At 35.1% G+C, this 15967-nt stretch overlaps 1 protein-coding gene across 1 annotated transcript in view; it reads left to right on the forward strand.

Moving 5' to 3' along the window:
- RAB3IP (RAB3A interacting protein) overlaps nt 1–15967 on the forward strand; it is a 50736-nt gene that overhangs the window by 19834 nt on the left and 14935 nt on the right. Inside the window, exon 4 of the mRNA XM_054580099.1 lies at nt 9306–9401. Coding sequence (XP_054436074.1) covers nt 9306–9401 — 96 coding nt within the window. The remainder of the gene's footprint in view (nt 1–9305; nt 9402–15967) is intronic.

A 15967-nucleotide genomic window follows, 5' to 3' on the forward strand; every position in this document is an offset into this window, starting at 1 on the left:
CATTATAAACCCTGCAGGTATAAAAAATGCAATACAGGACTAATATGAACAACTCTATATAAATTTGACAACCTAGATGAAATGGACCAATTTACATTTAGATACTTCAGAAGATAGGACAAGCATTATATAGGAGTAATTTCCAGCATATTATGACATTACAAAACCACATATTTCCACCCCATCCCTACTCCACTTGTCAGTCAAGAGCATAACACTGATTTTTGTATCCCCAGCACCTGATGTAATATGGTACAACGATACATGTTTCTTTATAAATGCTGTAATGAATTGCTTATGGGGAAACACCCATGCAGATATGTTAAAACATTTTGGCTAAATATATTTTATCAGGAAGGAATACTAACAGCCTTTTACGTCTTTTCCCAAGGAGAAGGGGTATTCTGAGACGTGATTGTGTTTGTCTTCTGCCATCTGGCTTAGACTCTGCTGTCTTAATACACAGCGTTAAGTGAAATCGCAGTTCATACAGAGGCAAACTACTGAGCATATATATTCATCTTTGAAAATGCACTGTGGTTACTTATTGATCAGAACAGATTGCTAATTTCTGAGCTGAAGTTGGTAATTTCTTTTGAAATCTTTAATTTGTTGTATTTAGAGGTACTGTTGGGGTAATTGAAATAATAATGACATGTGAACACATATGAGTGGTGAATTTTATTATGAAGAGTACAAGATAGTGCAATATTAATACTTACTCCCCTGAATTGTGGCAGTTTGTGAGTCAAAATTAAGTCAACAGCTATTCTCAAGAGGCCCGATAGTTATCCTTTTTCCATCTTTTTACTTCTAAGCTATTTTTGTCTTCCCATGTAGCTGTGATTTCCAGTGCTCTTCATTCCTTCATGTAGATCCAGATTTCCATCTTATATCATTTTATTCTTACTTGAAGGACATCCTTTAAAGTTTTGTGGTGTGTTTGCAGATGATAAATTATTTTTAGCTGTTGTATATCTGAATAGGTCTTTCTTTCACCTTTTTTTTGAAAGATATTTTCAGTCTGTAAGGAATTTTAGATCAACAGTCTTTTCTTTTAGTACTTTAAAGATACTCCAATATCTTCTAGCTTGCATTGTGTCTCACAAAAGTCAGCTGTTATCCTTACCTTTGTTGCTCTGCAGGAGGTGAGCATTTCTTTTTATCACTGGCGGTAAGCAGTTTGGTTATGATGTACTTTGGTGTGGTTTTCTTCAGGTTTCTTGTGCTTGGGACTTGTTGAGCTTTTTGAACCCATAGGTTAATTTTCATAGAATTTGGAAAACTTTGGCCATTATTTCTTCAAAAGCACTCCTCCTTCAAGAGTCCTTTTACATGAACATTGGACTACTTAAAGTTGTCTCACAGCTAACTGAAACTCTATGCATTTTTTTAAATCTTTTTTCCCCTCTCTTTCATTGTGGAGAAAATGAAAGTGTCTACTCTGCTGATCCTTTTCTTTGCTCTATTCAACATGTTTAGTCTTTCCTCTAGCTTCTTGAACGTATGAAATTTAGTTAAATAACTATTTTAATCTTTGTCTAATAATACTTCTCTCTGGGTGATAAGCTGGGGCAAATCATAGAGGTCATTTTATTTTCTGTCTTATCTGGAAGATTGCTGCTTTGTTGCCTGATGTCCATTGCCTTAAATATCTGTGTTTCATGTATTTTTTCCAGGTGTTTAGTTGTGTCAGGGGTGGGGGGTACAGGGCGTAAATATGATCCCTGTTACTTTGTCTTGATTGGGAGAGAAAGTTCTGTTTCTTTATTCTGTTCCCACACAGAAACAAACACACACATGCTTCATTAATTTTGAGCTTCATGAGGATAAGAACTGCGTCTGTTATTGCTCATGATTATATCTTGAGCACGTACTGGGTTTCCAATGCATTTTGTTGACTAAATGAATATATACATGTGTATGCAGTTGCATGTGTGTCTACTCATACAACAATGCGTAATATGCTAGTTAGGAACATACTAGCTCTTGTAAGCAACCCCTAAATTTTATTGACTTAACCTAATAGAAGTTTATTTTTATTCTTTTAACACTTCAAAGCCGATGCTTCTGGTTGATAGGCAGTTCTTTGTGAATGAAATAATTTACAAATCTGTGTTTCTTCTGTCTTGGATCTTTGTAGTCTTTTAGAGTGTTATTTTTATCTGTTCTTAACCACTGGGATGAAGGGAAGAGAAAACTTGGGAGAAGGCACGCCTGCTTCTAAAAGGCCTTGAGTTAGAAGTGATAAACATGACTGATAATCACATTCTTTTGGTGTGAAAAGTTACCTGCTGCTACCCAAGTAGGTAACCATGTGGTGGGCTGGGCAGCCACTTTTCCAGCAACAAACCCACACTGTGTGTAGGGGTTTGCCTTACACACATGATCATAGACTTTCAGGTATGAGGATGTCAGAGGTGGTGATGTAGTCTTTCACCTGTTTGCCTTCCGCAGGTCGTGGGCAGTTTTGTTGGAATTCTGAGGCAGAAATTTGGCTTTAGTTTATCTTTATTAAAATATAGTGTCTCAGATTCTGCTGAATCAAAATGATTGTGTTGAGGCTTCAGAATATGCATTTTCACAAAGCTCTCCTGTTGATTCTTACATTTCCTAATGTGTGAGACCTACTTGTATAAGGAGTTACTTTTCATTTTTTAAGTATTCTTTCCTAAAGAGAATAAAATAACTTGGAAAATAAAATCCAGTGGGATAGCTTGCAGCCAGAGAAAGTCACTCAAAAACACATACCTGTAGCAGATCCATGTTCAACACAGCCCTACCAACTGTGGCTAAGGACGTTTATAAACATTTACTGTGTTCTTCATAAACAAATATTACTTGAGTAACCGAGGTACTTACAACATTGTATGAGGCCCTGCAGAGGGAAAAAATAAAACTTTTTTGACCCTGTCCTTAAGGTGTTTCTTGGTGGAGAGAAAAGACATGTATACATGGTAATGTTTCACTCATTCTGAGTTGTATGTTTTTTTCTATTTTAAAGTCTCTGATCAGAAACAGTGTGAGTTTTAAAATTGCTCTCACCTAGGCAACAATCATGACAATTGTCACTGAGTACTTGTGCATGAACTTGGTTATAGCTGTTCATGTGTGATTAATTCAGTTGAATTAAGTGAGTTGGGTGCTATATTTGTTGGACTTAATTACTTGGTTAAATGTCTTCAAAATAATCTTATTATGACAAAAAGAAAGGTACAAAAGAGAAGAAGTCTGGCATGATAAAAGTCTGTGTCTTCATCAGTTTAAAAGAATTCTTTCTGTAAGTGTAAAATGAAAATTCTAGGCAAAAAAGCATTGTATCATAGTTTCATTGACAGCAATTTTTTTCCTTGATGTATGAAATGTTTATCTAAAAAATGATGTCTTAAATTTGATGAAGTACACTTGATCAAGGGCTCTGACACTTTTAAATATCTCTAATTTCTTTTCTCTGGTATTACCACCCTAAATCTGTATCTCTTGCCTAAAGTATTGCAATGATCAACTGTTTGCCTTGTCTCCAGTCTTTTTTTTTTTTTTTTTAACCTAGCCACACCTTGCAAGTTATCATTTTGAATTGCAAATCTGATTGTCACTATTCTACTTAAAATCTGTTAGTGCCTTCTCATTGCCTTTGAGATAATTTTTTCTTGTCTTTTAAGTAAGTCTCAATTTCTTAGCCAGGACTTTTCAGGACTGGCCATAAACCTAACTTTCTGGCATTATCTTCTTATAGCATCCACTCCTCCCCGCCTCTAGTTACTATGAAACTATACTGTTTTATTCCTTTCTTTACATTTCTGTACATTTTCTAGGATGTACCTAGTACTACTACAGCCCTTATCGAATTGCCTTGTGGATCTGTTTTAAAGATTTGCTACCCTCAGTAGGCTATGACTTAGTGAAAATCATGGACTGGGCCTCACCTTTTTTTTTAGATTTTATTTATTTTTAGATAGAGAGGAAGAGGGAGGAAGAGAAAGAGAGAAACATCATTGTGTGGCTGCCTCTTACATGCCCCCAACTGGGGACCTGGCCCGTAACCCAGACATGTGCCCTGACTGGGTACTGAACCAGCGACCATTTGGTTCGCAAGCTGATGCTCAGTCCACTGAGCCACACCAGCCAGGGCTCACATTTTTTATGTGTCTCCATCACTATTAGATAAATGCCTGATGCTAACAGAAAAATTAACATCCAATGAACACAAAATTAATGTTCATTGAAGGAATGAATTTTGAAAACTATATTATAATAATGAAAAGTACAGATTAAACTCTAAAAAATATTCACACGAGCTACAAATTTGACTTCATATAGGTAGATTAAGTTGGACCTTGTAGCATAAAGAGAAGGTCTTCCTTCATTAATAGGGAAAGGGTTAGCTCGGCTGGCTGGGATCAGTTAGGGTAATGACACAAGAATGAATCTGAACAAATTAACTCTATCTTTACTGTATGGAACAAAGGAAATCATTCTGAAAAGGAAAATCGCGCACACGTAAAGGGTCTTTAGTATTCGGGTGAGGTTTATGCCACTTTGGTAGACTGTAGGGGGTGGTTCAAGAATTTTCCCTTCATGAATGACATATATGTTGCTCTAATAGATGGAGGGTTCTCAAGGAGTAGTATCTTACTTGGTTTGTATCCTGAAGGATCACCGTAGTGCCTACCTAGTCGGAAATGTTGAGTGAATTGACTTAGTTTTCATATACACTTACAAATTAGTGAAATGTTAGAGTTCCAAAGAATCTGGTATTAAATTTATGCATTTATAGGTTTATAAATTAACCTGGGAAAATTGACATCTTTATGAAGTCTTTCTATCCAACAATATGACATATCTTTCTTCCTAGTTGTTTAGGTCTTCTTTTATATTTGGGGGTATTTTAAAGGTTTTATTTTGCATCGTAGTCTTTAGCATTATGAAGTTTCCTTGTCTTTAATGATTTTGCCCTTTATTCTGCCTGGTCTGCCTGCTAGCAAGATTGACAGACATTGTAAGACAGTCCTGTTTTATTTTTATTTGTATTACTTTTTAGTATACTTTTGCATATTCCTTTCATTTTTAATCTGTCTGAATGACTTTATTTTAGGTATATCTCTTGTGTAGAGCATAGAGATAGATTTTGCTTTTTTAGCCAATCTGAAAATCATTTTCTTTTAATAGGTGAGTTTTACTCATTTGCATTTATTGACAAATGTGTTACATTTGAGCTTGCTTCTGCTACATGGCTTTCAGATACTTGATGCCTTTTCACTATGTGCTTTGTTTTCTTTGGGACCTCCTCCTTTTTTCCTTTTTGGTATTTTGGAAGGTTTAATTTCCATTCTGTTACCTTTAATTGAAGATATAAATACCTCTTAGCGCTTCTTTAGCTACTTACTGCCTTTGTTCCCTACCATGAGCAATACTAAAATTATCTAGTTACTGTTTTTTCTCTTTTCTTGGTATAATTAAATTTTAGTTTAAACATCTTGATGTTCACCCTTATGGTGTTGAGTATGTTTAGGTGTATACTGATTGATTTGTGAGCCTCAAAGTGAATTGTGTTTCTTTAGTTCCAGTTATTGAGATATTTGTCAATTTAGTTTCATCTTTCTCCTATTTTGTGTGTATGTTACTTGACATCTCCAAACATTATAACATTTACATAACTGTTTTGTCAGCTTTATCCTCATTTAAAAAAATAAAATTTAATTTTTAGAGTAGTTTTAGGTTCACAGAAAAACTGAGAGAGAAGTACAGAGTTCCCAGGAAAGCCCCTGTCTCAACATGTTCACAGCCCGCTCCATTATCACCATTTCTGCACCAGAGTAGCACATTTGTTACACTTGATGAACCTACACTGATGTATCGTTATCCCCCAAAGTCCTGAGTTTACATTATGGTGTTGTATGTGCATCTGTGAGTTTTAGCAAATGTATAATGACATGTATCTACCATTACAGTATCATCCAGAATAGTTTCACTGCCCTAAAAATTCTGTGTGCTCCGATGATTTATCCTCTCTACCTCCTACACCCTGTCAGCCATTCTAATACCTTTTCTAGTATGTCATATTAGTTGGAATCATCCAGTATGTAGCGTTTTCAGGTTGGATTTTTTTATATAGTACTATGCATTTATTTTTTTTCCGTGCTTTTTCATGGCTTGCTAGCTCATTTCCCTTTAGCGCTGAGTGACATTCCATTATCTGGATGTACCACAGTTTATTCATTCACCAGAATTGTTTATCCATTCATCTGTGTTTTGGTTGCCTCCCAGTTTTGGCAATTATGAATATATAAACATTTGAGTGCAGATTTTCGTGTAGACATAAGTTTTCAACTCCTTTGGTTTAATGCCAAAGGTTTTGCACCTAAGGGTGCAGAGCTAGATGGTGTGGTAAGAGTACAGATGTTTAGTTTTGTCAGACTGCTTTTGGTCTGTCGGTCAGTTATCTTCCCAGAGACAACCATGGTTAGGAGTTTCTTTTGTATTCCTATGAAGCCTTTCTAGATGCATAAAACTAAGTGTTACCTATTGAAATATGTAAAGATACGTAAGCACTGTTCACATCTTGAATTTTTTCCTTAAGCTTCCTTGACTGCTTTCTTTCAGCACTCACATTAACCCTAACCCAGCCTGAAACTGAGCCCTTTTCATTGCATAGAGTTACTGTAATTTCTTTAACTAGGTCCTCCTTAACATTTTTCTATATTAAGCACTGTTACAATAAATACTCTTGATATATATTTAGAAAAGAATCTGCATAGTTTTGTAAAAGACTGCTGCACAGTGTTCTAAGGTAGCTGTACCATCTTGCATTCTCACCAGCAGTGAATGGGACTTCCTGTTGCTCCACATCCTCGCCCGGCATTTTTTGTGTTTTTGTTTTTGGCCATTCTAACAGGTTTATGGTGGTACTTGTTTTAATATGCATTTCCTGGATTTTGTATAATATGGAACATCTCTTCATATGCTTATTTGCCCTCTGTATATCTTTTTTGGCGAGGTGTCTGTTCAGGTCTTTTGCCTATTTTGTAACCAGATTGTTCATTTTTTTACTGTTGGATTTTAAGAATTGTTTTGTGTATTTTGGATAACCATCCTTCATCCGGCATGTTTTTTGCAGGTGTTTTCTCCCAATCAGTGGCTTGTGTTTTCATTTTCTTGATATTCCCATCTTCTAGTTGTAGTTCTATAATTAAATATATTTACTTCTCATCCCCAGTCTTTAATGTTAAATCTTCTTCAATTTTTTTCTTGATTATCTGAATCTCATTCTGAATCACTCAGGCATGCTCCGGGGGAGTTATTCTCTAAAGTTTTACAGGTTTATAACTCTTTGTCTCTAACCTTGCACTTGAAGGACACTGTGGCTGGATTTAAAATCCTTATGTCACTTTCTTTTTTCCCTTTGAGTATCTTAAAAATGTTACTGCACTGTTTTCTAGCATAAGCTGCTATTGATTTTTTATACCAGCGTGATTCTCTTTTCCCTTAAAGGTGAGTTGGCTTTGTGTTTGTTTCCCATTATGATAATTTCACATATTTTTGTTTGTTTTCCATGTTTCAGTGAATTAGATTTCCCTGGACTATTAGGGGCAGGTTCCTGTGAAGGAGCAGATAAACCAGGATAGCTTTCTTAGTTTTCTGTTCACAGGCTTTCCCTTCTATTGTTGTGAGTGTCATCTGTGTAGCTGCTTCTTTCTGTCTCTTAGAGAGAAGCCTTATTCAGGAAAGTTTTCTTCTCTAACCCGGTGACTCTGTGAGCTTTACAGGCTCCACATCACATCATAAGCTACTTATTTTTTATAGTATTTCCTGAGATCTGTTTCCTTTGGAACTTCACCCTCACCTTCCTCCTTTAATATCTGAAACTTCTAACTCCATTATTTCTGTCCTGCAGTTTGGTTTCAGATTGCACGAGTTTTTTCCTTAGCATGGAGCTCTGTCCTGGAAGGGTTTCTTTGCTTGATGCTTTGAGATACCTGAGAGTTTAGAGTTCACAGTACTGTTTGCTGCCTTAGGACAGATTTTTGCACTTATCTGGGATGTGGAGCCTCGGAAAACCTTTCCCTTTTTTCCCTTTGTTTTCAGATTTGTTTTCCCTGTGTCCACCAGTGGTAGAATTCTGTTCTTTTGCCGTATTAATAATGATTATTTGAGTTGTGAGATTTTGCAGGGTAGCTGTGTAGTCCTATTACTTCCTGTTGCTCCTCTTCCACACAGTTGCTGATCCTGTGGTATTGGTGGTGGAGCCACATTCTCTCATAGTCTTAAGATTTGAGGGGATTCTCTTTTACCTACTTTTATTGAAGATGTAGTCATCACTGGGTTCTTCTGATATCACAACTGGTATATTTGGTTTTCAGGAGTTGTCCTTGGGAGATTCAAAAACTATGCTGCCACCACAGTTTTAGCACAACTAACCCTTTATTTTATTAGTGTAATTGTGACCAATATAAAAGGAGCTTGATTTTTTAATCTCTAAGTTTGAAAAATTAATTTAGAGCAACATATAAAATTGTATATGTGTAAGATCTTTTAAAAAACTTTAAAATTGAAATCATTTTTTATTTTTCAATTAGAGTTGACATACAATATTTTATTAGTTTCAGGTGTACACCCCAGTGATTAGACATTATATAATTTACTAAGTGATCATCTTGCTAAATCTTATACCCATCTGACACTATATTGTAACATCTTAATACAGGATTTTTTTTTTTAACATTTCTTTGTGATCTGTTGGGAGTCATATATAAATGTAAGATGTGATTTTTGTTGTTAACATTCTTCTAGGTTTTAAATATGCATCATTTGCCTCTGGTTGTAGTGTTAAAATGGTATAGTCTGATGGAAATTTTAAACTAATTGAGATATGTACATAAAATTACAAGTGAAAAATTTTTAAAGTAAACATGGAAACAACCTGTTGAACTTATATTGAAATGAATAAGCATAATTGCATAAATTGCTGCTTGATGGAAATAAATATGTTTAGACAAAAGTTAATGGAAAATGGAATGAAATCATGTAATTGTTTATTTTCACATGTAAAATATATAGTCATACGTAATCTTTGGATGTTTTATGAAAGAAACATGAAAATTTAATATGTGAGTTAGAACTATTTGTAATTTTAGATTTGCTCAATCGTCTTCCACATAGCAAGTGGTAAATAAACATTTTCATTGTGACTATTGTACAAGGAGACAGTATTACTATTTTATAGTTTTATTAGTAAAGATTATATAGTCTGCTGAATCTAACTTCAAACTATGGAAATCCAAAATAAAATGATCAATTTCTCACAGGAACTAAAGTTAAAAGATGAAGAGTGTGAGAGGCTTTCCAAAGTACGGGATCAACTTGGACAGGAATTGGAGGAACTCACAGCTAGTCTATTTGAGGTTGGTCTATTTACATCTTGGCCAAAGTCTTGATTTTTATATATTGATAGAATTTTTTTTGAGGGAATCTCGAGAAAAGTATGCTTAGATTTATGCATATTTATAAGTTCTCTAAGAAAAAATAAAATCCTTAAGAAATATAAAGTCTGCAACTTAAAATGCTGTGAAAAGGAAAAAAGACTATGGGCTACCAGTATCAGGTTGTTTAAATATGCAAATGTGGAAAGAGAGGAGGTAGATTTTAATTTTGATTTGTACTAACTTTTAGAGACTGCTTTAGAGTAACTTTATATGACTTCTACAAGAAAGATGTCAAACCCTTGATGTATATCTCATACGGGATGATTTGAGGAATACAAGGAGGTACATCTACGTATTAGAAGGTACACCTTTTTATCTGCAGCCTGCCACTAGAGCCAAAATTTTTACCCAACTCAAACAGTGTTTTTCAGTAGGAGTGCCACTGATGTTGTAGGATATTTAGTATGCTTGGTGTATTAGTTAGGGTTCTCCAAAGAACAGAAGTAATAGGATGTATGTATATGCATAGATACATATACATGTATACAAAAAGAGGCTTATATAAGGAATTGGCTCATGTGATTTTGGAGGCTGGTAAGTCCCAAGTTTTGCGGGGTGAGGCCCAGAAGAGCTGATGATATAGTTCCAGTCCAAGTCCAATAACTTGAGAAATAGGGGGAGCCGATGGTGTGATCCTAATTCAAAGGCTGACAGGCTCAAGACCCAGGAAGATTTTATGTTCAGTTTGAGCCTGAAGGCAGAATGACTTCTCTCTTAATTCTCCGTGGGTCAGCCTTTTGTCCTGTACAGGTCCTCAGCTGATTGGATGAGGCCCACCCATGTTCTGGAGGGCAGTCTGCTTTACTCAGCCTACTGATTTAAATGTCCGTCTCATCCAGATGCACCCAGAATAATGTTTGACTAAATGTCTGGGCACAGTCAGGTTGACACAAAATTAACCATCACACTCGGCTTTGCCCCCAAAATGCTAAAAATACTCCACGATCATTTTGACAACTTACAAACATCCATGAGGGATGGGTGGAGGACAGTGCTCCCTTGCTGTTAAGAATTACCACCGAGGAGGGCCTCCTTTTAGGTTGGCCCTCAGAAATGTTCCTTATCAAAAGCATTGATGTGTTACTAGAATGACTGATGTTGTTATCACTCACCAATGTTTTTTTTCTTACCAAATTTGTTCTTAAAACTTTTAATGTAATAAAAGATTTTAGGGGAGAATTTCTTTACCCTGTATTTGTATTTATGCAGCTCTATGTATTTCAGTGTTGGATATGCCTATTTGCTGACATAGTTGAAATCCTACCGTATTTTATAGGTTTTTTTTCAAATAAACCTCTTTCTAGGTTACTGCATAGTCAGTGTAATGATAGAATAGTCTATTAAATGCATATTCTACAATTTTTATCATTACGAGTAGATTGCATGGAAGTCTTCAGACACATGAGCTTTCCATGTGCCTTCTGCTCTACACCTGTTTGCCCTCTCCTCTGCCTTTTTGGGGGTCATTTTCTTTCCTGAACATTTTAAAGCTAATTTATTTTTTGTTTAGATAGCTAGTCATTAGAGATGAGAGAAAGAGAAATTTAAGGTGGAGGAGATTGGGAAGTTAACGATCTGGAACAGGAGCTAGCTGTGTGCTTGTTATATTTTTATATGTACAGGGAGTATACAGAAACATAAGGCTTTCTTCCATTGTTGTATAGCTAGAAGAAAATTTTGTAATGATATGTGGAAATTAGATAAGAAAGCAGATATATTGTACTACCTATGTTAATTTTGATTTCTTATCTGCATGCCCTTGATTTTAGCCCTGCTTAGCTCCACCTTTCTGTACTTATATGTATATTCTGTAGATGAAATAGAAAGAAAACAAATAGAAGGAAACTTTTCCTTCTTGGATGCAGTGGAATGTGAAGTACTAGATATATAGTTTGTGTAATTAATGAAAAAGTATATCTAAAAAACATAGTTTTGGGGTCCCTAATTATCCCAAGCTAACAATGGCTAATAGTATTGACACTATGAACTTCCTGGGAAGGAAATTACATTGATTTAACATGATTTTAGTAATGAAGAAAGTTGTATTCAAACCAATTATTTCTGAATTTTGAGAAAAAGTGTTCAAATTTTTCTCTGGTCTAAATTGTGGGTTCATGATCTCAGTTTACCATTGTCATTTGAAAAGATTTTTGCTTGCATTTTATGGGTATGTATATATGTATGTAGGTTTGAGAATTAAAGATTATTCTAAATAAACTCAATTTGCACAGTTTTGGTAAATTTAACATGTAAATTCAAATTAGCTTATGTATGATGAATAATCTTGAATATAATTATACTTTGTATATAGCAAAGTTGAGTCTTAAAAGTATCAAAAAGTATGGAAGAACTCTAAAGTTATATGTATTTTTTTTCCTCCTAATATCTTAGATTTTGAGATAATACTATAAAATTAAGTCAGTTGAAAGAATGCTTTACAAAGTAGTCTACATTTAACATGGAAAAAAAAAAGATAGGTAATCTTAAGATTTTAAAAAATTTGTCCACCAGTTTTAGTACATTTTTATGATATGTGTAGTTTTCTCTCCATAATGCTGTGAGGCATAGAGTGCAAGTTACCATCATTATATCTGTGAAGAAAATGAGGCATGGATAGGCTAAGGAGCAGTCCTGGGACTCAGATTCATGCCCTCAGGTCTTGCCTTGAGTACTATAAAAGTCATAAATAGCAGTTCCTTTTGTCTCAAGCCACAGAAACAGGAGCCATCACTGAGGCCTCTCTCCATCCCACAGTCAGCCTCTCAGAAAGGCTGTACCGTGAGCACCTAAAGCAGCCCATCTGCCTTTCTCTTGTGATATTGCTAACACCGTCTTTCATGCCATCGTCGTTTCTTACCTAGATTAGTATATGCCAAACATTTTGTTCATGTACCTGATCAGTAAAAGAAAAATTTGAGCATGTGCCTTAGTTGTAATGAAGATACCTTGTATTTATTCAGGGTTCCCCATGTGCTAGGCACTGTTCTAAAGCATATATACTTATAAAGTATATGCACATACTAACATTTATAATAATGTGTTACATAAATTGTAAAACAATTTTGTAAGAGTGAAAATAATAATGCTTAACATTTTTTACAATAGTACAAAATATTTTCTTCTAAAACACATTGTGAGTGTGAGCATTAACTTACAGCGGTGGGCAAGTGGGTTTATAGTTGTATGGAAAATAACACAATAATTAATGAATAATAATACAAGAATCAACTGTTTCACATACAACCGTAAGCTTACTTTTGCCCACCCCTGTATTTAGTGAGATGAGTTTGATTGAATATATTACCTTGGTTTTGAAAATCTTGTTTTAACAATTCACTATCTAGATGAAGGTCTGGTCTAAGTGTTTTTTTCTTAAATTAGATTTAATGCTGCTGCTAACTCACACATATATAGATCCAAATGGGAGAAGCATATCTTCCCTTGTTTGAAATCATTATATTACATTTTCAGTTTTGTTCAGTTATGTGAAAGTTTTTTCAGAAAATTCTGTATTGAATTTCTGTCTTCTCTGATACCAACAAGTTGTTTTTGCAAATTAATCAGAAGATTAGGAATAACTCATGCTTTTTGGAGAATTAGGTTAAAAATTCTGTTTTCAAAGTTTGTAAGTATAAAGATGTGACTGCTTCCTGCAGGGTAAAACTGGTCTGTATCTTCTTTTGTACAGTTTTGAGCTGATTGGTTTTTACATTTTAAAATAGTTGTAGGGGGATCAAAAGAAGAAAATTTTGTGATATATGAAAACTATATGAAATTCAAATTTTAGTGCCCATAAATTTTTATGGAAATGGCCACAATCACTTGTCCATGTATGTATTGTCTGTGACCACTTTCACGCTGCAACAACGGAGTTGAATAATTGCAACAGACGTTGGCTCACAAGCCAAAACTACTTACTGTCTGGCTCTTACAGAAGAAGTTTGCTGACTCCTGGTATAAATAATACTTCTGTCATTTTCTGCTTCAGAATGAGGGAGTGATAGAAGAATTTTCCAACTTTTTAGTACCTATGTTTTGATGTGTTTTGTCAATGCGTAAAATCCTGTATGTTATCTTTTTAGAGACTGTTTCTTCCTTACTCTAGTTCTCTTTTTTTTTTTCCTTCTGGGACTCCAATTACATGAGTGTTATATCTTTGCACTGCGTCCTTTTTATATCAAAGGGAAAGGTCACCCCAAATCCCAGCTCACTTTTCTGAGTTGACATCTTCTGTTGGATTTGGTGCCCCAGGCCTTCACTGTTTCATTTGCTCTCTAATGCCTTCAAACACATTTTAAAAAGTTTTCCAGTTCTTTTAATTTTTCCCCATGGGACATTGTGTCCAAGTTACATAGTCCACTATTAATGAAAGCACAGTCTATTTCTAAACATTTAAACAATTTTATTCTTTCCGTAGCATGAGCTAATCTGCATTTATAGTTAAAATGTAACTTTTCTTGAAGAGTCAGATTAGATATGTTTATTATTTTGAAAATATCTGCCAAATAACCCTTGTTGGCGTGGCTCAGTGGATTGAGTACCAGCTGGGGAACCAAAGGGTCGTTGGTTCAATTCCCAGTCAGGGCACATGCCTGGATTGCTGGCCAGATCCCCAGTAGCGGGCGCTCGAGAGGCAACCACACAGTGATGTTTCTCTTTCTTTCTCCCTCCCCCCTCTCTAAAAATAAAATCTTAAAAAAAAGAGAAAATATCTGCCAAATAGTTCAATTGACAGCTACTTACTATTACAGGAAAATTCAGCAAATCTGAAACAATTGTTCTTTTCACAAGAAAAATGCTTACCTCATTATTAAATTTGACAGTTCTGAGGATTTTGGCACAAAATAACCAGCACAATTGTTCATGGAAGATTTCCACAGTTAATCTCATCTCATCATAAACCATTGATAGTAAAGCTTTTTAAATTTAAACTAATATAATCTCTAAATTCACATTCATGGGCACATATTGGGTTGACCAGAAAGTCTATTACCTTTTTTCCATAAAATAAAAGACGAATTTTTCATTTTTACTGATAACTTTATTGTTTTGGGTCTTTTGAATATGTCAGCTGTCTGCAGCAATTTATTGGCTTCTCATGGGTAGAGGCCAGGGGTACTGCTAAACATCTTCTAATGCATAAGACAGCCCGACAGCAAAGAATTACTTGGCCAGAATGTCAGTTGTACCAAGAAACTTCACAAATCACTTTTGACATATTCTATCAGTCACAGTACCATCTTCATATACTGCACAATGTTTTTCTTGTGTTTCAGTTGCATTTTTACTTTTCTTGAAATAATAAAGCATAATATGCTAAAAATGTTATCTTCTTCCATCTTCAATATTAAAATGGTTCCACAATTTTGGTAAGTTTTTTTTTTAAACGCATGCTGAAGTAACAGCTGTCACAAAACAGTCTAACAGAACTGGAGCAAATGAAGTTAAAGACCACTAGGCACTACTTCTGCCATTGTACAGAAAAAAATGTAACAGACTTTGGCTAACCCAATATAAACCAATTCACTGCACTACTGTAAAAGCAAACGAACAAACAGGAGGGCCACTGTCAGACTCTGAAGTGCAGGACTTCTCTTCCACTTGGCCACTGAACAGCTGACCGACCTTGTGAAGGTGTCATTGTCAAGATATGTGTTAAATATCTTTGAAGCTTCCTCCCTCCCTCTCTCCCTCCCTCCCTTTCTCCCTTCCTTCCATCCCCACTTCCTCCCTTTCTTCTTTCTCATAAACTGCAAATCCAAGTTCCAAAGTATATGTTATTACATCCCAGGGGATTATCTCGAGCACCCTATATACTGTTCCAGTCCATCTTTCATCCTTTTATAGAGGTTATTCGATGCAGCAGAGCAATCTTTTAAATACGCAAATTCAGCCCTGGCTGGGTAGGTCAGTTGGTTAGAGCATCATCCCGATCCCTAGTCAGGGCACATTCAAGAACCAGCCAATGAATACGTAAACAAGTGGGACAACAAATCAGTGTTTCTCTCTCCTTCCCTCCCCCCTTCTCCCTCTTCCTCTCTTTCTCTAAAATCAGTAAGTAAAAATTAAAATACAATTTAATCATATCCCTCTCTTTCTTAGAAGACTGTAAGACTTCATGCTGCACTTAGAATAAAATCCAGAATTGTTGCTCAGATATATTAATTATTAGACTGTAATCAGGATGTAAGCTCTGTAAGAACAGGGACCTTGTCTTTTTTCCTAATATATTATGAGCACCTGGAACAGAACCTCACAAAGATGGTGTGAATAAATGTTTGATGAATAAATATTATATAAATAAAAGAGAATTAAATACCTAGAGTTTCATATTTGTGCTACTAAAAGAATTAAGACCCTGTTAAAAGGTAAACTGACTTATCTTTTTAGATTACTCTGTACAAAATCATTACTTCATATCATTTGTGAGTTTTTTTAATTGATAAGGTTTCTCAGCTGTCATTTCTATAAACTGCAATACTATT

This window comes from Pteronotus mesoamericanus, unplaced genomic scaffold, assembly GCF_021234165.1.
Source record: "Pteronotus mesoamericanus isolate MK-2021 breed Mesoamerican mustached bat unplaced genomic scaffold, CSHL_Meso_final contig_56, whole genome shotgun sequence".
NCBI lineage: Eukaryota > Metazoa > Chordata > Mammalia > Chiroptera > Mormoopidae > Pteronotus > Pteronotus mesoamericanus.